The sequence below is a fragment of the Microplitis demolitor genome, chromosome 2 (assembly GCF_026212275.2).
Source record: "Microplitis demolitor isolate Queensland-Clemson2020A chromosome 2, iyMicDemo2.1a, whole genome shotgun sequence".
NCBI classification, from domain to species: domain Eukaryota; kingdom Metazoa; phylum Arthropoda; class Insecta; order Hymenoptera; family Braconidae; genus Microplitis; species Microplitis demolitor.
In genome coordinates this window covers 3,861,274-3,886,241 of record NC_068546.1, presented here as the reverse complement: position 1 = coordinate 3,886,241, position 24,968 = coordinate 3,861,274, and the positions used below count along the sequence as shown (strand labels likewise).

Sequence of the window (24,968 nt, the reverse complement as noted above, 5' to 3'; positions counted from 1 at the left end):
AGACGACACAATTGGGACCTATGCGCATACGTTTACTATGGGACACTTGTAAATTTTGTATCAGTTTTCTTATGGTCCGGGGTTACAATGCACCCATAGTAAAATTTAATGGGAATTTTTCACAGTGTACAAAAAAAAAACGCTTCTTACAAAAAAAAAAAAAATTATTATAATTTCTAAATATTATGGGAATTATTACCATGATATTATGGTAACCATTCCCATACTATTATGGTAACTATTCCCATAATATTATGGTAATCGTTAACATAATATTATGGTAACGGTTACCATAATATCATGGTAATAATTTCCATACATTATGGGAATGATTACCATAATATGATAGTAACCATTACCATAATATGATGGTTATGTTTACCATAATATTATAGGAATAGTTACCATAATATATAGGGCTTATTCCCATATACACTTAGGAACCATTACAATGTGGTTATAGGATCGGTTACTATTTGCTTGTGGGAATTCTTCCTATGGGTATGGTAAACATTCCCATGATTCTTTCACATGCGATATGGAAACTTCTACCATAATGATAGGAATTGTTCCCATACTTATGGACACTTTTCCCAGAAAGTATGGGTCTATATCCCATAATCCCAAGTAATTATTACCATAACGGTATGGGATGATATTTCATAGACGTACTAGGAACAGTTACCATAATTTTCTCTCCGTGTCGATTACTTAACTTCAAAATCAACACCATAGCATTTCAAACGAGAATAATTTCTCTGAGTAAATGATAGTAGTTGAATTATTTATAAACGATAGCACATTCATTAAAATTTCTGTACAATAGAATATTTTATTTCAATATTACAAAATACATTTGTTTTCTGTATTGTAACAGATTATTCGAGTACATTAAAAATAGTATACGATAGTTTCATTATCTGCATAAAAAAATATCTATTCAGTATTGAAAAACTATAACTAATTTCGATTAATTATTACTTGTACTTACACTCTTGAATGAATCCAGCGATAAATTAACGAAATGCCCAGTAACAAAAACAACGGGCCTTGATGTTTTGAACATTATTATTAACATTGATTTGATTGTTGTAGTCCGTACAGTATACCAATTGGTATTAAATATCTCATTATTGAGATATTCGAACTATCATATATGTAGTAAATGGTAAATAATATTTTTATAACCCATTAAAAGAATATTCCGTAACATGTCCCCACACAGTATAGGGCATTTGCAGAATGAATGTAAGTAATGCCCTGGATAAAATAATTTAGATCTTTGTAGACCTACGTAGATCTACAATTTGGAATAGATCTCTGAAAATTTCAGCAGATCGTCAATGATTTAAGATCTATAATGATCTCAAATGATCTTGAGTTTTCGATGATTTTCGATCTATGGTGATCTCAAAAGATTTCTAGTGATCTCAACAGATCTTCAAGAATTTCACAATAATATCAATGAAGATCTATTTAAATTAATTCAGATCTTCGCAGATCGACAAATTACTGTCAAATATTTCTGATTGGGATTACACGGAGAGAAAATTATGGTAACTTTTCCTAGTAAGTTTATGAAATATCATCCCATATCGTTATGGTAATGATTACTTGGGATTATGGGATATAGACCCATACTTTCTGGGAAAAGTTTCCATAAGTATGGAAACAATTCCTATCATTGTGGTAACAGTTCCCATCTCGCATGTGAAAGAATCATGGTAATGATTACCATACTCATAGGAATAGTTCCCATAAGCAAATAGTAACCGATCCTATAACCACATTGTAATGGTTCCTAAGTGTGTATGGGAATAAGCCCTATATATTATGGTAACTATTCCTATAATATTATGGTAAGCATAACCATCATATTATGATAATGGTTACCATAATATTATGGTAATGGTTACCCTAATATTATGGTAATGGTTACCATAATATTATGGTAACCATTATCATAGTTACATGGTAACGATTACCATGATTCCATAGGAACTATTCCGATTCCATATGGGAATTATACCCATAATTATAGGAATGATTACCATAATATATATGGGTGCCGTTCCTATAATCAACATTTGAAAAAAAACCGGTTACCATGCAGTATGGGAACCATTCCCATAATATATCGTAACTGTTACCATAATTTTCTCTCCGTGTACAGAGATCGCTAGAGATCTCCGACGATTTCTAGAAGTTTTCTGGAAGAACAAGCCTTGGCGTCTTCGAGATCTTTCCTGCTATCCGGAAATCTTCCAGGAAAACCATAGATCCAATTCTTTTGGAAAAATCAGATCTTTGTAGACATACTGTAGATCTAAATTATTTTTTTCCGGATGATGTTGAAAAAATTATTAGTAATTTAATATAAATGTGTTACCTCTATCGTTACTTGTTGAGCAGTAATACATTGTAGAAACTGTTGCGAACACATAACCATAAAAAAAAATACATTAGTTATAAAATTAAGATCACTAGGTGGAGTTTGAGATAACATATATGCAACAGTACATAATACAACTGTATTTGTAATGTAATGAATAAATACTGCCTTTGAAAATAACAAATTGCTGAATTTAAATAAACTAAAAAAAAATTAATTTGCTGTAAAAAAATTTTTTTTTCTTTAATAAGACTTACACATTAACTACACAGAAAAAAAGGATTTCTTGGCGCAAGAAATTTTTATTCGCCACAATAAATATTTTGTCGTCCCAAGAAAATTCTGGTTGTCAATTCATAATTCAAAAATTTTCTGACCGACTAACAATTTTTGGCGGCAAAAAATCCTTCTGTTCGGTGTTGATTAAATTATATATTAAGACGGCGATTTTTTTTTTTTGAATAATCGATATTAATTTTGATTGTGCACCCCATTTTACCCCATAATAAATTGTCTAATTAATTACTTTAAAATAGCAATATGATTCTCAACCCAATCACGTATCAATTGTTGTTCGATTTTCGATAATCGAAGTTGATGGTTATTTTTTTCATGAGTTGATATAGTTCCTAATTTTTGTATAAGTAATTTAAAGCGATGTTGAAGTACACTAAGTTTTGCACAAACTTGAAACATCATTGTTGGTAAAAACACATTAAAACCTGCATTGACAACAGCAAGACATATTACGGAGTACATTTGTTGAACAGCAGTGCACCAATAAACAATAGGATTTGATGAATAATTATACGGAAAGTATCCTCTGTAAGGTAATCCATAGGCCGTATCTATAGCAACGAAATGTCTCATTGTATACCATGCGATAGAGGTCATTCCTAATGTTGGAAACCAAAAAGTGATAATTCTGTAGAAAATAATTACATATTTTATGTTATATAAATATTGAGGTTTATCATTCAGACTCTCAGATAACAATTCGAATTTATGTTAATTGTTTAATTAATTAAATATGTAAAAAAATGGCACTTTATTATCATAGTGTTGGGGTAAATTTTTTAATTTTAAATCACTTGACTTGACCGAGATTCGAACCCTGATCTCCCGCGTAGGAATTCTGTCCCCATTTTGCCGGTCCGATGTCTCTTTGACTGAAACTTTCTGAATTTTTTATACAAATTCGAATACGCTATCTCTACCAGTTTTTAATTTTATCGATCTGCTTTGGAAAAGTTACAACCCGTTTAGTAATTTTTAGCTGTTGTACAATACTTAATACTACACAAAGAGAAAATTATGGTAACTGTTCCTAGTACGTTTATGAAATATCATCCCATACCGTTATGGTAATGATTACTAGGGATTATGGGATATAGACCCATACTTTCGGGGAAAAGTTTCCATAAGTATGGGAACAATTCCTATCATTATGGTAACAGTTTCCATATTGCATGTGAAAGAATCATGGTAATGATTACCATACTCATAGGAATAGTTCCCACAAGCAAATAGTAACCGATCCTATAACCACATTGTAATGGTTCCTAAGTGTGTATGGGAATAAGCCCTATATATTGTGGTAACTATTCCTATAATATTATTGTAAACATAACCATCATATTATGGTAATGGTTACCATAATATTATCGCAATCATTCCCATAATGTATGGAAATTATTACCATGACATTATCGTAACCGTTACCATAATATTATGGTAACGATTACCATAATATTATGGGAATAGTTACCATAATAGTATGGGAATGGTTACCATAATATCATGGTAATAATTCCCATAATCTTTAGAAATTATAATAATTTTTTTTTTTTAAGAAGCGTTTTTTTTGTATATTACAAAATTTTAAGTATATAAAAAAAACGCTTATTACCAAAAAAAAATTTATCATAAATTCTGAATATTATGGGAATTATTACCATGATATTATGGTAACCATTCCCATACATTATGGTAATCGTTACCATGATATTATAGTAATGGTTACCATAATACTATGGTAATGGTTACCATGATATTATAGTAATGGTTACCATAATATTATGGTAACCATTATCATAGTTACATGGTAACGATTACCATGATTCCATAGGAACTATTCCGATACCATATGGGAATTACACCCATAATTATAGGAATGATTACCATAATATATATGGGTGCCGTTCCTATAATCAACATTTGAAAAAACCGGTTACCATGCAGTATGCGAACCATTCCCATAATATATTGTAACTGTTACCATAATTTTTTCTCCGTGTATGCTATTCATTTGATTTACAGAAATTACTAAACAGATTGTAACTTTTGCTTACTAATCGAGTATTCAATATCTATTTTCACGAACGAATAAGTAATGAAAGTAATAATCTAGCAATTTTTCAGATAAACATATAGTATACTTATCACCGAAATGTGACATAGTATGACAAAAGGGCATAGGGGGTCGATAGTTTTGGGACTTCACATGTTAAAATTGAAAAAAATACTAAAACGCGAAGTTCAGATGTGAATAAAAAACTTTAAAGTGTTACGAACTTGATCTATATTTATTAATAATTAAACAAGTTTACTTTATTAGATTATTTAACAAAAATAAGTAAAAAAAATGAAAATAGCTGCTCTCTCGATTATTTTTAAATTCATGCATAAATTTCAAAAATGTGTGACGTCACATCAGGAAGGGGGTTATAAAAATGTGACAAGGACAGGGGGAGGGGTTCAAAAGTTCTAAATATCATAATATTTCCGAGGCTCGTTTTTTCCGCTTGGTTACTAAATACGATTCAAAATTTAATGGAATTATTTTGACACTTCCCATTGAATTTCATTAAATTCTATAAAAAATTTCTTACCTGTCAAGTCGATCATATTTAGCATGAATTAGTTTTTCCTCATCATTCCTCAATTTAAGTGGATAACTATTGAGTTTATCAATAATATCAATAAGGTCTCGTCGATATCCAACGATGCTCGTTATTTTCGGGAAATTTTGAACGTAGCCCACTATTAGCGATAAGTGATCAACCATCGCAGCAAATTCAAAATCATCAAACCCCATGTCCATTAGTCCAGATATTAAAAATGTTAAGTGAGATATTATTATTATAATCGTGTACGAATCGTAAACTCGTCCTTTGAGACCTTTCCATTCAACGGGTTTCCAAACACCAGCGTAAGTAAGTACATTTAAACTACGAAGTACTATTGTCATATTGTCATTTGTTATACCCACCCTCTATCCTTACATTGTTTAGTTACAGGCAAATAATAACTTATGGCGTCGCAAAATATGAGTTTACAACGACAGGAAATATTTATGGGCAATTTGGATTTAAATATTTAAAAGCAGGAATTAACTATTTTGTCAAGCGTTTAAAGATAAAGAAAATTGGTAATAAATTATTCAGGGGCAATTGTCTATAGGAAAGTTAGATAAATTAACATAATGGTCTGTAATAGTTAAATTAAATATTAATGAAGACTGGAAGGGTTGCAAAGACATGCATCTGTGGGTGGATTTATTGTCAGTCTGTTCTTTTGTTGAAATCGACGATATTCGTAATATTCATTCTTAAATTGAAACTGTTGACAGCGCAAGTCATTTTATATATTCACCCCAGTATAAATTTGATATTGATGTCTATAGACTTCAGTCTACAGATTGTTAACTTCAGTATAAAATTCTGATCCATGTTTTTTTATACAGTCGAGTTTCGATATAAGCCCGGGAAAGGTTTATATAATTATATCTTCAAAGTCGTAACAAAAATTACGATAGAGGAAGTTGCTTACAATGAGCTTGGACTGTATAATTTCTAATAAAATATTCAATTTTCGCAAATCGGGGTGAAAACAATAATTACCCGACTTTTTCGAAAATCTGTGAATTTCTTAGCGGGAAGTTAAAAACTCCAGATTTACTTCATACGTGTTTTATTTCTTCATTCTAGTACCCTGAGTGACGGGAGTGAAAATGAACTCCAAATTCACTCCCGCTTTTGCTCAGTATGTACACAATAATTTCACATATGATGGTGACCATATTTATCTTCTCTCCCTTAAGTTTTGACCCAATCAATGATCATTTCTAAAGGTTATATTAACTAGCTAAAGTTCTCGGTTGTATTTCCGTTGCTTAGCGTTGCGGTTAGCGCATAAGACTAGTGAGCGTTAGGTAATAGGATCGAATCCAGGGGGTTGCTATTTATCGTCGATTTTTTTTTTTTACGGTATTCTTAAGTTGGTTAATAATAAGTGTAGTTAGTCATAGACTCTAATAAATATTCTGCCTCTTTCAGATCCTACCTCCAAAAATTCCTCAAACTTCAGAATAAAAAAAATTTCTCCATTAATGTGTTTTTACTATTTGAGCCAAATTTAATTATTTCATTATGTGTTTATAAATTTATAATAATTATAATTTCATAAATAATCATCATAATGAGAACAGTAGTGTTGCTTATAAAGTGTCGGACGTGTTATCAGTATCTTTGTTTTTTTATAATAAATAATTATTTTTCTGCCCTCCCGGAGGGAAACTTTTAGGTCACTAGCCTAAACGAAGTTGTCACTTTCCGGCTCCGTCGAGCAGAAAAATAATATACGCACCTTGGTCAGTAAAAACGAAGCCTTAGATTACATGTTTATCAGCCTTGACTAACAATTACATATGATCTGAGACTTTTCTTATTCCCGTGCAAAAAAAAATTTTGTTTATTATGAATTTCATTGTGAATTTGATAATCAAATTCAGATTTTGGAACAAATATGACTTTGATAATGAATTAGCTATAAAAATATTCTTATTTTCTATTGCAGCTGAATTTAACAAGTAACCAACAGCTGAAATCTAATAATTTAATGGGTAATTTTTAAAAACTTACCTCTTGCTTTAAACAAGTGATAAGTGTCTAGGAAATGTCTGGGAAGTGCCTGGGAAGTGTCTTTCGGAGCACTTTCAATGCATTTTCGGAACACTTCGGATACTTTCGGAACACTTTCGAGCACATTCGAGCAGATACCTGTCAAAAACTTGTCAAAAACACTAATTTCACATGATAAAAAATTTCAAATAATAATAAGGTAAATGTCCCAATACCGGAACGAGACCTAATATCGGAACGATTTGATAATCATTATATTATATTACAACTCGTACGGGATGAAACTAAATAAAACTTTCTTTATTTGAAACCTTAATCTTTCAGTTAAAAAATAAGATATAAAATAGATTTTAGAAAATATTTAAAATATGAAAAAAAAAATGTTAATTAGAGCAATAGTCTCGGATTCATGACTTTTTCATGTCTCTTAATGGTTTTGCTAAGAAATCAGTCAATGGTCTTAAGCTTATAGAAAATGCATAGAATTACTTTTCAATAATTTTTTTTTTCGTATATGCATCTTGAATGACATAAAATTCAAGAAAACATATTAAAAATATGAAAAAAATAGTATTATTATATTAATTTTACTGTTCGTCTATTGGTACACCAAAATGAACCAGTGCCCAGTACCGGAACAGCCAATCATATTAATGTTATCGATAGACATTAACGGTGAGTTTTATTGACTGGCTAAATCAAGTACAACATTAATTATTACTGGAGCCCTAATATTTAATGCAGTATGTATAATTGTTATAAAAAATAGATTAAATATAGATAAACTCTAATTTAAATCATCAAAAATAAATTTTTGTTTTTAGTTTTTTTTTTAAATTATTTTTCTAGTATAACCTCAAATGATTTATTTTGTTTCTATTCTTTAGTTCAAAATATTTATTTTCATTGAATATTCAATCATTTTTAAATTTTAAATACATTTTACATTATGGGTGTAATATAGCAGACATCAGACAAATTTAAAATTATTAATAAATCGAGTAAATAATTAATAATATAAAATTTAAAAAAATGCAAATTTAAAAAATTTTAAAATTAATAGTGCTTTTTTTGTAAATATTATTTTTTTAATTATTTATCTTATTTATTTATAATTTTAAAGTTCTCTGATGTCTGCTACATTCATACTCGTTTTACATTAATATTATTTAATAATTATTAATATTTTCACCATGAATAAATGCAAAAAATAACTTATTTTATTTACTGTTCCGGTATTAGGACAACCGAATTCCCGTATTGGGACAAGGCTATTTCAGCGTTCCGGTATTGGGTCTTTTGGGTGTCATAGAAAAAAATTTTTTTTTTATATTAAATTTAAGAAAAATGAACTAATTTGATTATTTTTGCATTGGTAAATGTCTATTCTATATGATGTAATAAATTATTTTGGTTTATAATTTATTTGAATATTTTTAAAACGATAAAAATCAGTCATATACTCTTCGTCGTTCCGGTATTGGGACATTTACCTTAATATGATTTTTTTTTTAGTGCATTATGAAAATTGTATATTTCCAGCTTTGAAGAAGATTCAAAAATTTTTAATCGAAAGAAATTAAGACAACGAAGAGGAGTAATTCATGATAATTTTGATAATAATTATTATCAATTTAGTACGAGATTCATATTGAATTAATTATAAGATAAATGTGTTTTATTTTATAATTGTATTTTTTGTTCGTACACCCGAGATCTTAAAAAACGTAAAGAAGTATTTTACTGTTATTCTGGAGGAAATAAAGATTTTTCAGTTTTTATTTAAACGGAAGGAAAAATTTGGTTATTGAAGAAATGAGGAAAAAAGTATAAGATTTATATTTCTACTGGTATGTTCAAAACGCTGCAAGCCTATAGTATAGAAGTTTGCACAATAGAATTTGGCTGATTATTTATAAATGATAAGTAAGTGTAATATTTTTGATGATGCGATTTTTAAAATTTATTTTAAATAAACATTACACAATGGGAAAATTTTTTTATAAATACTCTTGAAATATTTCATTTATACATGAAGTTGATTAATAGCGAAAATAAATTTTGATAACTTTCTCTTACATATCAATTATATTCATTATCATTACATCGATATAAATTCTACTTGCACTAATAAAATACTACTGTTTATTTACTTATATATCAACTGCTGTCTACAAAAAAAAATATAATCATAATGGAATGATTTCCTTATCACCGAATCAATGAATATTTATATATATTTTCAAAATGATAAGTAGATATATTATTATTATTATTAATATCACTATTCGAGTACATTGTAAATAGTATATGACAACTTCATTATCTAAATAGTAAAAAAAATATATATATAATTAATAACTGTGCGTAAAATTGAGTTGATATACTTACACTTTTGAATGAATCTAGAGATAAATCGACGAAATATCCGCAAACAAAGACCACTGGTATCATAGTTTTTGACATTATTATGATCATTGATTTTTGAACGGCTCTCTTGGTGGTGTACCAGTTGGTGTCAAAAATAGTATCACGAAGATTTTCAAACTATTAATTCAAAAATTCCATAAGTATAAGTTCAATTAAAGCGGCCAGTCCAGAATTTTTAATTTAAATTTCAAGGGTGGCAGAATATTGTTTTACCAAATTGTAAAATTTGATAGTAAAATTATATGATAAATATTTTAAGAAAAAAATTTTTTTTTTCAATATAAAGTTTGCAATTACTATGGTTGGGGTGGCCACTTTGCTACGCTCTCCTCTATTATTATTATTACTGTTATCAGTGTAGAACGAATAGAAACGGTCAAGATATTCATTTGTGAGGGAACAAATATCTTTACCATTTAATAAAATTTTCTGTACCATTTATATATAAAAGAGACCGGGGCACGGCGGGATATCGCAAAAAAATTTCCAAAATAATGATGAATTTATTTCACAGTTACTGTAAAATTTTGCGTGATACAAAGTATTAAAGGTAAAACGGAGTACCAAAAAAATAAATAAAAATAAAAAAAAAAATTTATTATACTCCGGATAAAATAATTATTAATTATTATCGACTTCTTAATCATTAGTGAAATGGGAGTATGAACTGTAATTAAAAATTAATAAAAATTTTTTTTAGGTCAACTTGTACCCCGAAAAAAATTTATCTCTTATTACATAAATATATAATATTTTTTTATACCTCGACGGTGACTTGATGAGCAGAAGCGCACTGTAAAAATTGTTGTGAACATTTGACAGTAAAATAAAACAGATAACTAACAGAAGCCATACCGCCAAATGGTGTATGCGAAAATATATATGCGATAGTACACAATAAAAATGAATTAATAATATAATGGATAAAAACAGCTTTTGCAAATAACGAATTAACAGAATCAAATAAACTAAAATAAAATAAAAAATTAAATTAAATAACTATACAATAAAGAGTAAAAATTAAAACGTCAAATTGATAAAAAAATCTTAATGACAAAAGCTCAAAAAAATACTCAACTTTAAAAGTCTGATATGATTTTCAACCCAGTTGCCGATTAAATTATTTCTTATTTCATTAAAATTTTTTTTACCAAATTTCGTACTATTATTATTTTTATCGCACTCTAATTTTTTCAACATAAGTTTAAAACGATATTCAAGAATATTAAGTTTTGCACAAAGTTGAAACATCATAGTTGGAAACACTGTATTGAATGCAGCGTTTATACTTGCAAGACTAAATACAGAATAGATTTGATTTACAGCAGTCAGTAAATAAATTTTTTTATTACTTGAATAATTATATGGTATTTTTCCATCATAAGGCAGTACTGTAGGTGACTCCATTAATGAAATATGATTAATTGTATACCACATTATGGACGTGAACCCTAATACAGGAAACCACAAATTGACCCGTCTTCAAAATTAATAGACAATTTTTAATATTCAATAGTTGATATCTAGAAAAACTCGGGACAAAATGAGCCTTGATTTTTAATGCAAATTAATTTTTTTTTGTTTATAAACAGTGTCCCATTTTGCCTCGAATTCCTTCTCAGTTCCGTCGAGTCATGAAAAAATTTTATAATATCTCTGTCAAGAGTTAAAAAAAAATTAAATTATTAATTTAATTACCTATTGAAATTATCAAATTTCTGTTGAATTAATTTTTCATATTTATTTTTTGGATTTAATGGATCACTTTGAAAATGTCGAAGTACATCTAAAATAACGTTACGATCATTCATGACACAAAGCACCTTAGGTGTATTTTCGACAAATTGTAGCATTAATGTTATTAAATCCATTGAACCAAAAAAGTCAAAATGAATATAATCTATATCCATAAAGGCACTTATAAAAAATAAGCTATTTGTGATTACGACAAAGACAGTGTAGAAATTGTAAAGAATCGCTTTTAAACCATTCCATTTCACTGGTCTCCAAAAACCAACGCAAGTAAAAAGAAAAAATGAATTTTCAAGAACAGTCATCGTGTGTTGGATTATTTTACTGGTTAGTACAATGAGAAAATAAGTCTGTCGCGTAGAAGTATTAAAGATACGATTAATATTTCTGTTATCCCTCAATTTGAATTTGGGCGCCACGGTGTCTAGGGCTAGAGACTACTTTGTATTGACAAAGGGACAATTATGTAATTTAGCATTTTGCTATTCGAAAACTGTAATATTTCAACCAGATATCGTTATAGTGCAGTAGCTTATTCAAATTGCAACATTTTAGTTGATTACTCATAATGACCGCGGGATTTTATTATTCATAAGCAAGGGGTAGAGTTGCGTTGACATGCGCTGCTGTATGTCACAACTCGATAGTTCATACCATTGTCAGGAAATAGAGTAACGAGAACTTATTCGATCATTAAAAAGATTTTAAGACATCTCTATAAAACATTGACAATAGAACAGAGTTCATGTACAGAAAATATTTAAATAATATTTTTGCATCTCATTCGATAATAATTAATCTTTTAATCGAGCATTAATACTCTTTATTCGAATCAATTGCACGTTGGATAAAAGAGTATCAAATTTTTTCAGCTCTATTAGCTAATAAAAAAATTTTATAAAATAAATTTTTATTTTTTATAGAAAATTGATGTGCAAAGAAATCAGGCAAGAGGAGTTGATTTATTCATGTGTTCAAAGTTAATTACCGTATTCTGAAGGAAAAAAAGATTTTTCAGTTATTTTTCAAACAGAAGGAAAAATTTGGTTATTGAAGAAATGAGGAAAAAAGTATACGATTCAAATTTCTACTGGTTTGTTCAAAATACTTTACACTGTAATATAAAAGTTTGCATAATAGAATTCGACTGATTATTTATAAAGTACTGGTAAGTGTAGTAGATCATCATAAAGCTGTTATTTTTCAATATACTTTAAAATGAATGTTGCAGAATGAAATGTTAATTTTTTTAATGGTAATTCATGGATTTTAATGGAAAATATTTCGAACTGTCTAAAAAAATTTCACGGAAAAAAATCTATTAGTATCTAATTTAAAAAAACAAAATTAATATTTTCTTGTTCCATCAATTTTCTGAATCTGAAAAAAAAAAAAAAAAATTAATAATTCATTCTCCGCCTATTTTCCAATTACTCTATAGACTTTTTTTTAATTTGACTTTCTTGAAAATTTGTTTGATTGCTTCTTCTAATAGCTTACTTTTCATCGGGTCAACATTAAGACGAATTTTTAGACTTAGTACTTGGCCTTTAAGTAATTAGCTCATTTGAAGTTGTCTCTTTTTCCCTTGTTTCACAATACACTATTTGTTCTAAATTTTCCCAATAAAGAAAAAGTTTTATCTATTATTATCTATTTTATTTAAATCTTTAATTATGATAATTAATAACAAAATTCTACTCTACTCTACTACTGACAATAAATTTAACATTAATTTATCTACTCAAGCGTTATATTTATTCAAGTTTTAATTATTTCCATTAACTTCAACCAAAAGAACTGGGAAACTTGAGCATTAATGCGTTTACTGGATTTAAATAATTCACCATTTTTTTAAGAACAATTTGATTAGCCCTCAAGTACATTATAAATAGTGTAAGACAATTTAAGAATCTAAATAAAATTCAAAAAATAAAACACTAGAAGAGATCAAGTAAGAAACTATTATAAACAAATTGATGAAACTTACCCTTTTAAATGAATCTAGTGACAGTGTGACGAAATACCCACTAACGAATTCAATTGGGACTATCGATTTAGACATTATTATAATAATTGATTTTTGGATATTTATTTTAGTAGCGAACCAGTTGGTACTGAAAATCATATCTCGAAGATCTTCAAACTATTTTATTTAAAAAAAAAAATATTTAGTATAATTAAATACTATTAGATAGGAAAAAGTTTTGCAAAACACTGGCGCCCAATAAGCCGTTTTATTTTCTATTTAATCATCAAAAATTTTTTTCAAACCTTGTTAGCCAATGATCGAGTTTTTAATTAGAATTTGATAATATTTCAAACCTGGGAATGTATTAAATCAGAAAAATTTTATTTCAGTTGATAAAATCTATCAAATGATCAATAATTGACATTTAGTGGGCGCCAGTAGTTATTGATTCATAATTTTGTATTTTAAGATGCATAAACTAAGTATTAAAAATTATGAGCCTGCTCAATCATGCATCATATCAGATAGATCATATATGATCATATACAACCATATATATCATACATGACCACATAATCTTTTATTATAATATGTGAACTCACATATTGAATTATACTTTATTATATATGACCATATATGATCATATGTTATGCTGTATATGTTAATGTAGCTTATACATGATATCAGACATAAAATTGCCTGATTATTAATAAAATCGCGTATAATTGTATATGATAATGCATAATGTCATATATGATCATATAAAATGTTGCATATGTTGATGTAGCTTATACATGATATCAGATATAAAAAATGCTTGATTACTAATGAAATCATGTTTATTTGTATATGATCATGCATAATATTATATATAATCAAATAAGCTGTTCATAAGAATCATATATGATATCACATATAAATTTGCTTGCTTATTAAGAACGTGTATAATTGCATAATATCACATATCATATCTGGTGCTGCATCCATTGTTAATGCTCATATATGATAATATGTGATATCATATAATAAAATCATATATATGACTATATATGATAATATGTGATATCATATATAATCAATTCATATATATGACTATATATGCACATACGTGATCACATTTAAATTCATGCATGATCATGTATAAACATATCTGATCATATATGGTTACATATGAGCACATATTTTTCTCGAGTTGTAAAAAAAATGACGTTTACTTAAAAAAATATTTTTTTTTAAGTGGGTGCTCAATTTCAAAACCCATGAAGAGCCTAATTTTTAAGAACTGACTTTTAAAATATTTTTGCGTCTTTTATTGGCTCTTATTAAGTTTTAAAACTGGAAATTTGTAAGCAATAATTGAAAAGACTATAATAAATAACAGAAAAATGTGTTACCTCTAAAGTGATTTGATGAGCAGAAGAACATTGTAAAAATTGTTGCGTACATTTTACCGAAAAATAACATACGTTACCAAAAAAGATGTTATCTACTTCACAGTGGCTTAAAATATATGCAAGTGTACACATTACAATTGAATTTATAACGTAATGAATAAAAACAGCTTTTGCAAAAACACATTTAGCATAATCATATAAACTATAACAAGAAAATTTTGAAAGTCAGTATTTAATGTCTTAAAAATATATAAATTGACTCAACTTTATAAGTGCAATATGACTCTCTACCCAGTTAGCAATAAGTTGACTTTCAATTTTATCCGTCATCGCATCATTTTTTCTCATAACATCTCTAATATTTTTATTATCATTATTATCTATTTCCCCATTATGTTCTAACTGTTGAATAATAACTTTGAAACGGTGTTTAAGTATACGGATTTTAGTACAAATTTGATACATTGTAGAAGTAAAGACCAAATTGAATGCTCCATTTATGCAAATAAGACTTGATACGGAATAAAGTTGATCGAGGGCAGTCAGCATATAAATTTTATTACTACTAGAATAATTGAACGGTATTCTGCTTCTATAAGGCAGTATTACGGGTGATTCCATTGCGAGAATTCGACCTGTTGTATAGTATACGAGTGATGTCGCTTGTAAAGTTGAATATGCCAGTAAAACATACCTTGAAGAAGAATATTAATGATCATTAATCATAAAATATATATGTTTTCAGAAAAAAGGATACTTTGGCTTATTAGTACAGTCGAATTCCATTAACTCGACAATTAGCCTACACGGAGAGAAAATTATGGTAACAGTTACAATATATTATGGGAATGGTTCCCATACTGCATGGTAACCGGTTTTTTTAAAATGTTGATTATAAGAACGGCACCCATATATATTATGGTAATCATTCCTATAATTATGGGTATAATTCACGTATGGTATCGGAATAGTTCCTATGGAATCATGGTAATCGTTACCATGTAACTATGACAATGGTTACCATAATATTTAGAAATTATAATAAATTTTTTTTTGTAATAAGCGTTTTTTTTTTATACTTAAAATTTTGTAATATACAAAAAAAACGCTTCTTACAAAAAAAAAAATTATTATAATTTCTAAATATTATGGGAATTATTACCATGATATTATGGTAACCATTCCCATACTATTATGGTAACTATTCCCATAATGTTATGGTAACGGTTACGATAATGTCATGGTAATAATTTCCATACATTATGGGAATGATTACCATAATATGATAGTAACCATTACCATAATATGATGGTTATGTTTACCATGATATTATAGGAATAGTTACCATAATATATAGGGCTTATTCCCATATACACTTAGGAACCATTACAATGTGGTTATAGGATTGGTTAATATTTGCTTGTGGGAACTATTCCTATGAGTATGGTAATCATTACCATGATTCTTTCACATGCGATAAGGAAACTGTTACCATAATGATAGGAATTGTTCCCATACTTATGGAAACTTTTCCCAGAAAGTATGGGTCTATATCCCATAATCCCAAGTAATCATTACCATAACCGTATGGGATATTTCATAAACGTACTAGGAACAGTTACCATAATTTTCTCTCCGTTTACGGAGGAGCGTAAATTTCAAGTGTCTTTCGTATGTCATTTTGGGCAAGTCTTTGTAGCATCTATCAAATAATTTTGTCGTGTCTTGACCAAAAACTTGTGATGGAAATTACATAGGTCTTTTTTTGTAGAAAATGCATTATAATTTCAGATTTGTGTCGTCAATTCGAGTTTACATCCTTAAAAAAAAAAACGATGTGGGATCGCATGGGAATAAAAGAACAGATCAATATTCCTATAGGAAACCATATGGGAATCCATCCAAAAACGCCATGTGGGAACCCACTAAGGAATCTAAGCTGAATTCCCATATGGATTTTTTTGATAAGACAGTACTATTTTGCCTGTATCTACAATAGCTTGACCAATGGAAAGTAGAGTACTGCAGTCTCCATGACTCAGACTCTATACGGGGATAAAAATGTATGGTATTCATAGCCAAGCTCAGTAAATAGAAGTATCTATGATAAGAGGCAATATAATTACTAACAAAAGAATTCCCTCATAGCCAGGGTCACTGAGCAAAAGGTAACTTTTGAATTTTCCGTCGAATTGACAGCAAGTATTCATCAACTTTTATAAATCTGTTTTTTGACTACAATATATAGGTAAAATACTGTACACATTGTCAAAAGTTAACCGAAAATTTTTCTTTTAAACTTTTGCTGTAAATTTGTCATCAACTTCTGGCAGCAGGTTTCGGGTAAATTGAATTTTCAACTTGCCATCAATTTTTGGATAAAGTGGCTAGTAGGGTACTATCGTGTACTTAAAGCAGAGAATAGAACCCATACAGTTCAGAAATAATTCCTATGCCGCATAGTCTTAAGTCTAAAGAATTTCTCACTATTAAGATATCAAATAATAAAATTTTATTATTCAAAATAAAAAAAAAATAAATAAATAAAATTGACTTACGTACAACAGTAATAATATTACCTACTAAATTTGTCAAATTTACTTTGAATTTTTTTTTCATCCTCGTCTTTTAATTTAAAATGATCGTTTTGAAGTTTAAAATCAATTTCTATAAGAGCGTTACGGCTCAGTATCATGCATAATATTTTCGGCGTATTTTCAATGTATTGTAGCATCAATGTAATGAGATCGATGTCAGCAAAAAAATTAAGATGAGTAAAATCGATGTCCATAACACCGCATATAAAAAATGAGTAATTGAAAAATAGTACACTCGCTGTATATAAATCATAAATTCGCGCTTTTAATCCCTTCCATTTAGTTGGTCTAAAAAGACCTAGCCAGGTGAAAACCATCCAGCAAGATTCAATCAGAGTCATTTCTATATATTGTTTGAGTTACAGTACGATGGGAGACAGTGCAATGTTTTGAATTTACAAGCCAGTTGACAAATTACGTATGTCGTCTATAAGTATTAAATGCACGGTAGCTGTTTCTGTTGCTCCCCTATTCGAGCCTGGGCGCCACAACGTCTAGGGCTAGAGAGTAATTTGCATTGACAATGGGACAATTACGTAATTAATTATTCCGCTGTTATGAAATTATAATGTTTTAGCTTGAAATCATTAGATAGGAACAACTTTTTCAAATTGCGACAATTTCGTTGATTACTTATAATAACCGATATTCTATTATTCATAAACATGGGGTAGGATTGCATTGACATGCGTTAAAGTCATAATTTGATATTTCATATTGTTTCGAGAAAGCAGAGTAATAAGAACTTAGTCTTTAAAAAAAATTATTATATAAGATATATAAATAGAAAACTCTAATATTTGAAACCGGAAGTTAGTCAATTTTTTACAATGAAAAATAATTTTTGCAGTATAAATAGTATGATCAATATTATTATAATGATATACTATCACCATAAAGTGGTTAACTGTCAAAAAATATGGTTATTGAATATCTACCAAATTTTATGGAAATATATGTAGTAATAAATTAAAAGAATAGTATCAAAAACTAGTTTTTAATTTTAGACTATTTATGTTCAATTTTTTTTTTTTTTTGGCTTACTACTTTACAGAGTAATAAAAAATGGAAAAAGAATTTTTATAAAAATAATTTTTCATAAAATATGAATTTTGAGAAAAGTTCAAAAACATTATTTTGATTTTGTTATTTAGTGACTTAACTTATAGTTTTTAAAATAATCACATGAAATTTGCGTTAAATTTTTTTTTCAATTTCAGCATGCAGAACTAAACATATGGCTTTTGAAAATTACAGCTGTCCAATTTCTGAACCCAGTAAGTGTAAAGAAAAAAATGTTTTTTGATGCGGAATGGCTTGTTGATAAAATTACTTAAGCATTTCTCGGGCAAAATGTGCGTCAGAAATTTATTAAAGATACTCACGCATGGCTTGCGCAAAATTTTTTCAAGAAGCGCTAAATATATGATGTAAGCTAAAGAAAAGGGTGTGGCAGAGATAGTTATTTAGCATTTTTTGAGAAAATCTAGTGCAAGCAACGCGTGAGTTTATTTTTAAGGAATTTCTGGCGCGAATTTTGCGCAAGAAATGTGTAAGAAAGTTCATCAACGAGCCATATGTAAGATGTCTGCAATATTGTTCCGTACAATAACATGTGTAAGTATCCATACAAAAATCTTTACTTAAACCTTGCATTGATATATTGTGACAAACGTAGACACCGATATTTCGTAGAAAACGCGTTATAATCTTAGATTTGTATCGTTAATTCAAGTCTACAACCTATCAAAAAAATGTATATGGGATCGAAGGGCTACCCATAGGAGTCCGTCTTGTTTAATTCTATGTAGTATCTATCAAAAGTTTTTATGATCAGTGTCTTGACCAGTAACTTGTGATGGAAATTTTTACAGGGTATGTATTGAACATGCTTCGAAAATTATCATTGACCCTATGAGTGCGATAATTCCATTGATTTTTTTATTAAGTGTGAAAATAGAGAGACGATGGATGACACTGCTCTGGAGATCTCCAAGTAACAGTAAAAAATTTGTGTTGAATAGTTGAAATTTTTCTATATTTACTTAGCAACAGACTATTATTTTAAAGTTAAATAGTAGTATATTCGACACCAGGGGAGAAAGTAAAACATTTGAATCCGTGTGTGGTCCATGCTCGCTTTTGGCTTAGGGAATTACACACGTGGGTTAGAATTTCCTATTTTGTTTCCTGGCTGTGTAATTTTTACACATAAATTGTGTTGATTATTATGAAAATTTTTTACTGTCCCTACGGACTTGACTGAAAATCAATTAAAAATTCATACTTTACCGTAAAAAAAAACTCAGTCCATTACAATAAAAATAATTTCTGTCAATTTTTATTACAGCATTAATTTGAATTAAAATTCCCGCTTAATCTAAAATATATTTATTTCTGTTTTGACGATTTTTTTTTTACAATTAAAAAATAAATAATGATTTTTTAAAATAAAATAAAAAAAAAAATTCTTTTAAGAGCGCCATCTGGGCAAGCAAAGCGTGCAGACGTATTGTTAATCGGTGTGTACTTTTTGCGGTATAATTGTGGTGTTTTGTGGAATTATAAATTTCAAAAAGATAGAATCATTTGCAAATAAAGTCGGTGTTTAACGGGAAAGGTGTAAATAGTCGACAAAAAGAATCAGGGTACAGCTGTATCATGCAGAAGCCGGCTAACCTAGAAGGGGGAACGCCAGGTGAAACGAAGGGCCAGAGAGGTGAGGAGACGAGGGGGAAGGTGGAAGAAAGCGGCAGCCCATGGGCGGGAAATGATAACGTGATCACACAGGAGGAAAACGACAAGTGGGATGAGGAGTGGTGCAGTGAGTCGGAAGATAGTGGAAAAGGTGAAGCAAGCGAAGTGGGTTGCGCGGAATCCGAGCCGAAAGCGGAAAAAATTGTGAAAAAAAGAGGAAGACCAGTAGGAAGTGGAAAAAAGGCGGGCAAATGGAAGGTAGATAAGACAAAAAGTATTAAAAATTTTTTCCAGCTGTCGGTAAAAGAGAGTGCAGGTTTACCTAAGAAGGAGGGGCTGGAAAGAATAACAAGAAGCAAGAGCCAGACTAATGTTGGAGTGGGGCAAAGGGGCAGAGGAGAGGGTCTGTTGACAAGCACTGATGACAGAGAGGCCTTCAAGGTAGCGGACAGATTGAGCAGAACTCCGACGGGCAAAGAGATGAAGAGAAATGAGAAGGAAGAAGAAGAAAAAGGTAACCAAGAATTTGAAAAAGAAAGCGGGGCAGAAAATAAAAAGAAAAATGAATATGAAATGAAAAAAAAAAGGATGAGAATAATAATAATAGAAACGGAAACGAAAATAAAAAGGAAAAAGAAAAGAAAAATAAAAATAAAAATAAAAAAGGAGGCGAGAAAAAAAGTGGAAATGAAGATGAGTCTGGAAAGAAAAGAGAAAATGAATTTGAAAAGGTGAGTGCTGAACAAGTGGCAGAGCAAGGGGGGGAAGGAAACTGGTTCCGAGAGGTTGTGACGACTGGGCCTGTCAACGAGAGGCAGAGGGTGGAGGCGGAAAGAACGGGGCGGAAGGAAGACGGGAAGGCGTTAAAGGAGTTGGAAGCAGCGACATGCGCGGGATGTGATTGTAAATGCTGCAAAAATATGAAAGCTAAATTGGAGCAGATAGAACGGAAGTGGCTGGGGAAGCTTGAGGAGATGAAAGAAGACTTACTAGATGCGCTGGATGACATCAAAGAAAAGAAGAAGAAGGATTCGAGGATAAAGGATGTGAACAGCGAGGTAGAGTGTGGGTGGGTGGAGGCGGATATAGAATCTGAAGAAGAGGTGAAAAACAAAAAAAAGGTATTGGTGAAAAGAAAGCAGAAGAAAAAAGGAGCAGCAGTAGGTAACAGTGGCAGAGGAGAGGCCGCTACAACAAGAGGTAAGGAGAAAGAGGTATGCATAAATCTGGAGGAAAGGCTGAGCTGGGAAAGCAGTGACGAAAGAGATATACCACCGAAGGGCAAGAATAGCAAGACATACAGCGTGGCGCTGGGTGGGGATGGAAAAGCAAAAGGCAGTAGCTCTGAAGCGAGAGAGTCAGTAAAATCGAGTGGCTCAAAAAACAACAAGGAAATACAGAGCCAGCACGGTACCCACCAGAAGTTGGAGAGAGCAAAGGAACCGGAGCCACTAACGAAGGAAGAGTGGGAGAGAGAGAAGAACGAAAGGAACTACAGGAGAAACAGGATAGTGGTGTGGGGAGACCTAGGGAAGGGGAGAGTGACTATTGAAACATTTAAAAAACTATTCGAGGAAAAGCTGGGGGAAAAAGTCATCATTGTCAGAAGCAGGAGGGAGATTAAGGAGGGCAAAGATAACTATGTTTTGACCTTGGACAAAGTGGAGTCAAAGCTAAAGATAATGAAAAAAAAGTCTTTGTTTAAGGGAACAGGCATCTGGGTGGATGATGACCACACGGAACAGCAGACAAAGGTACTCCAGTGGCTACAGCATGAGGTGCAAAGACTCAGGAAAGAGGGCAAGAGGGTTAGTCGAAACTATATGAAGGTGCTGGTGGATGGAGTTTGGTGGTACTGGGACGAATTACTCGGGCGGCCAATGAAAACGGCATTTCAAAAGCGCCACCAAAGATAAGAAGGTGAAAAAAGGCAGGGCAAGTGGTGGGCAGGTGGTGGGCATAAAAAAAGAATGGGCTAAGGAATGGGAAGTAAAAGAATGGGAGTATGGGATGAAAGCAGAACTAAAAAAAGAAGGCAGGGACCTGACATTGATAACAGTATATAACAACGTAGGCATGAAAAAACTGGAGGGACCACTAAGAAAGATCCTGGAAGATGGCATTTATAAAGGAGAAGATACGGTGATAGTTGGGGACATGAACGCAAGAACTGGAGAGGAACATGGATTTGTAGATGAGGAAGTGGGACAAGTCGGGCTACAAAAGAGTGAGTCTCAGGATAAAGTAATAAACTGGGAAGGAAGAAGGCTGCTAAGAGTATGTGAAGAGCTGGGGTTGAGCATACTGAATGGAAGAGTGGAGGGGGATCGTAAAGGGGCAATAACTTTTGTGGGAGGAGGCGCAGAGGATAGCAGTACGGTGATTGATCTGGTCATGAGAATGGGAGAGAAAAAAGGGTACGAGATATCCAGGATGGAAGTGGTTGCCAGGACGGACTCGGACCACCTCCCGATTGTCCTAACAATAAAGAACGAAGAGGGGGGTGAGGCAAGGGCGAATGAACAGGAAAAAGAGTCGGAAAAAATGGAAGCAGGTGTAGTGGGAGGTGAGAGCTACAAACTGAGGTGGAAGGCAGAAAAAACGGAGGAATATCAGGAGGTATGGAGGAAAGAGTGGAATGAGAGAGTGAGAGGAGGGGAAAAGAGAAGATGGGATGAACTTGTCGAGACCACGAAAACTGCAGCAAGAGTGTGTGAAATGGAGTACAGAAGCGGCAAAGAAAGAAGAAAAAGGAAACCGTGAAAATAGTTGAAGAGGTGAAAAAGTTCATTGAAGAATGGAGAGGTGATAGAGTGAAGGTGGACTTCGAATATTTGTTGACGCAGACACTTAGAGGCGAGCCAATTTATGAGATATGCTCGTACATTAAAAAATTTGAGCAGTTATGCAACAGCGAGGTGGGTGGCATAACTGAGGGCTAAAAACTGGAGGTGAGGAGCAGCGGTGGTAAAAGAGATGCAGGAGTGTTCATAGGCAGCCGGGAAATGAGTGAAATAAAATAAAAAAAAATAAATAGAAAGAGTGTAAATAATGTAGTGCAGAAAGGGAAACACCCTTGTCAAAAAAGTAAAAAAAGTTAATTTAAAATGCAGATAATATATGAAAAAAATGTAAAGAGTTACAATTGTAACTGTACATTGCTATAAAGCTTTATTATTATTTATTAAATTCTTTTAAATTTATTTTTAATATTAATTTTTTAAAAATTATCTGCCAAAAAAAATATTAATCCGTATAATTTTGGTATTATTATTGAAAAATGAATTAATTTATACCTGATGCCTAATTTATTTTTATACTTTAGAATGTTAAGTATCAGTACGCTGTCAATTAATGATGGATTTAAATATGATCGACCGGGTATTTCCTCAGTAATCAATAGAGCTCATCATTTGTTCCCAAGTAGTTTAAAAAAAAATCATCATGGTCATGAGAAATAAATTTGAAACCACAACAACCTCGTAATTCATCTAAAATTAAAAAAACTAATAAATAAATAATAAATTAATTACAAAATTTTTAATAAAATCAAACATACCATAGATAATTTTTTTTTGAAAATTTTCAGCATAAGAAATTTTAATTTTGAGACAATTTCAAATTTTTTTTTAAATTTAAAACTTTTCAAAACTAAACTTTTAGTTTAAAATTTTTAAGAGAAAAAAAAAAAGATCAAATTTGAAAATTAATTTCTTATACTATATTTTTTACGTGATATATTTTATCAAAAAAAATTCACAGAATCACAAATATATATTTTTTTTAACACTTGCACTCGCACTTACATTTTTAAAATAAAAAAAAAAAATAAAAAACTTTGATTTCATTGTCGACAAAAAAAAAGAAGATTTTTTCCTTCTTCTGAATTGGCTAAAATGTCTACTTAAATTTTTTAATGACATCTGTCATGTAATATTATTACTGAGAGCTCGCAGAACTATGCGACTGTAGTTCATATATAATACTAATGATATATACATTTAAATATGATGATAAAATGATTTCTGCGCAACTAGGGGTTGGCCGGATTGCGTGAACATATAATTTAATCTGACATTATTGGCTAGAAAATTTTGTTCCATTTCGAGTTTGCGTAGACTGTAAAATATATTAAGTAAAGTTATAAACTAAATGTAACAACAATTAACGATGGCTACTAGGGCAATCTAAGATGCAGAGTCATGTGATATTTAATTATTATAATTATGGTACTGGATGCAAATTCAGATTCAGAACCATGTCAATCAGCTAATAAAAATTTTAGGCCCCGGATACATGTCCGGAGAACAACTGATTTTACTTAAATTTCAAATTTTAATAGTATATAGAATTAAATTAAATTAATACACATGCATTTTTTTTTTTTTTTTTTTTTGTAATTGATTTGTTGAAAAAAGAAAACCTGAAAATTGTTGATTGGCTGTCAATTTCAAGATCATAGTGCACCTGGGGTTGATTGACATCCAAATGTCATCCTCTTGGTAATTTTTTTTAAAAATTGAATTTTTTTTTTATTTCTACAATCGATAGTAAAATAAATTTTAATTTGTCATAAATTTAATAACAATAATAATAATATTAATAATAATAACTTTATAAACTTCGCCTTGACTTCAAACTTTTATTCAATTTTCAGAAATCGATTATTGGATAAAAGAGCGGATTCGCAGATGTCAGGTGAATATTTAAAACTTTTTTTTATACAATGCAACTTTTTTTATAAGTACTTTGAATCGTTTATTATAAAACTATAACTATTGATTGAATAATATATTGCATTAACATGTTCTT

At 30.2% G+C, this 24,968-nt stretch overlaps 2 protein-coding genes across 2 annotated transcripts; both read right to left on the bottom strand.

Annotated features, from left to right (window-relative positions):
* Nucleotides 1–878: 878 nt before the first annotated feature.
* LOC103579926 (uncharacterized) lies at nt 879–5,642 on the bottom strand. The gene is made up of 4 exons (XM_008561493.2): nt 5,284–5,642; nt 2,945–3,317; nt 992–1,147; nt 879–920 (listed from the first exon to the last, which is right to left on the bottom strand). Exons 1-4 carry the CDS (start codon nt 5,640–5,642, stop codon nt 879–881), a joined length of 930 nt encoding a protein of 309 aa, XP_008559715.2.
* A 7,723-nt stretch (nt 5,643–13,365) lies between these two features.
* On the bottom strand, nt 13,366–18,104 carry LOC103579921 (odorant receptor 33a). Its single transcript, XM_008561487.1, has 5 exons — nt 17,442–18,104; nt 15,128–15,556; nt 14,863–15,064; nt 13,487–13,642; nt 13,366–13,410 (listed from the first exon to the last, which is right to left on the bottom strand). Exons 1-5 carry the CDS (start codon nt 17,798–17,800, stop codon nt 13,366–13,368), a joined length of 1,191 nt encoding a protein of 396 aa, XP_008559709.1. The 5' UTR covers nt 17,801–18,104.
* Between the last annotated feature and the right edge of the window lie 6,864 nt (nt 18,105–24,968).

Coding starts and splice junctions, on each gene's coding strand:
- LOC103579926 (XM_008561493.2), bottom strand. CDS start 5,642: ATGACAATAGTACTTCGTAGTTTAAATGTACTTACTTACGCTGGTGTT. Junction 1,148..2,944: donor AACAATTGATACGTGATTGG/GTTGAGAATCAT, acceptor CATATATGATAG/TTCGAATATCTCAATAATGA. Junction 921..991: donor CGCTGGATTCATTCAAGAGT/GTAAGTACAAGT, acceptor TTTTTTATGCAG/ATAATGAAACTATCGTATAC.
- LOC103579921 (XM_008561487.1), bottom strand. CDS start 17,800: ATGACTCTGATTGAATCTTGCTGGATGGTTTTCACCTGGCTAGGTCTT. Junction 15,557..17,441: donor AAATTTGACAAATTTAGTAG/GTAATATTATTA, acceptor TTCTTCTTCAAG/GTATGTTTTACTGGCATATT. Junction 15,065..15,127: donor AGTCATATTGCACTTATAAA/GTTGAGTCAATT, acceptor TTCTTGTTATAG/TTTATATGATTATGCTAAAT.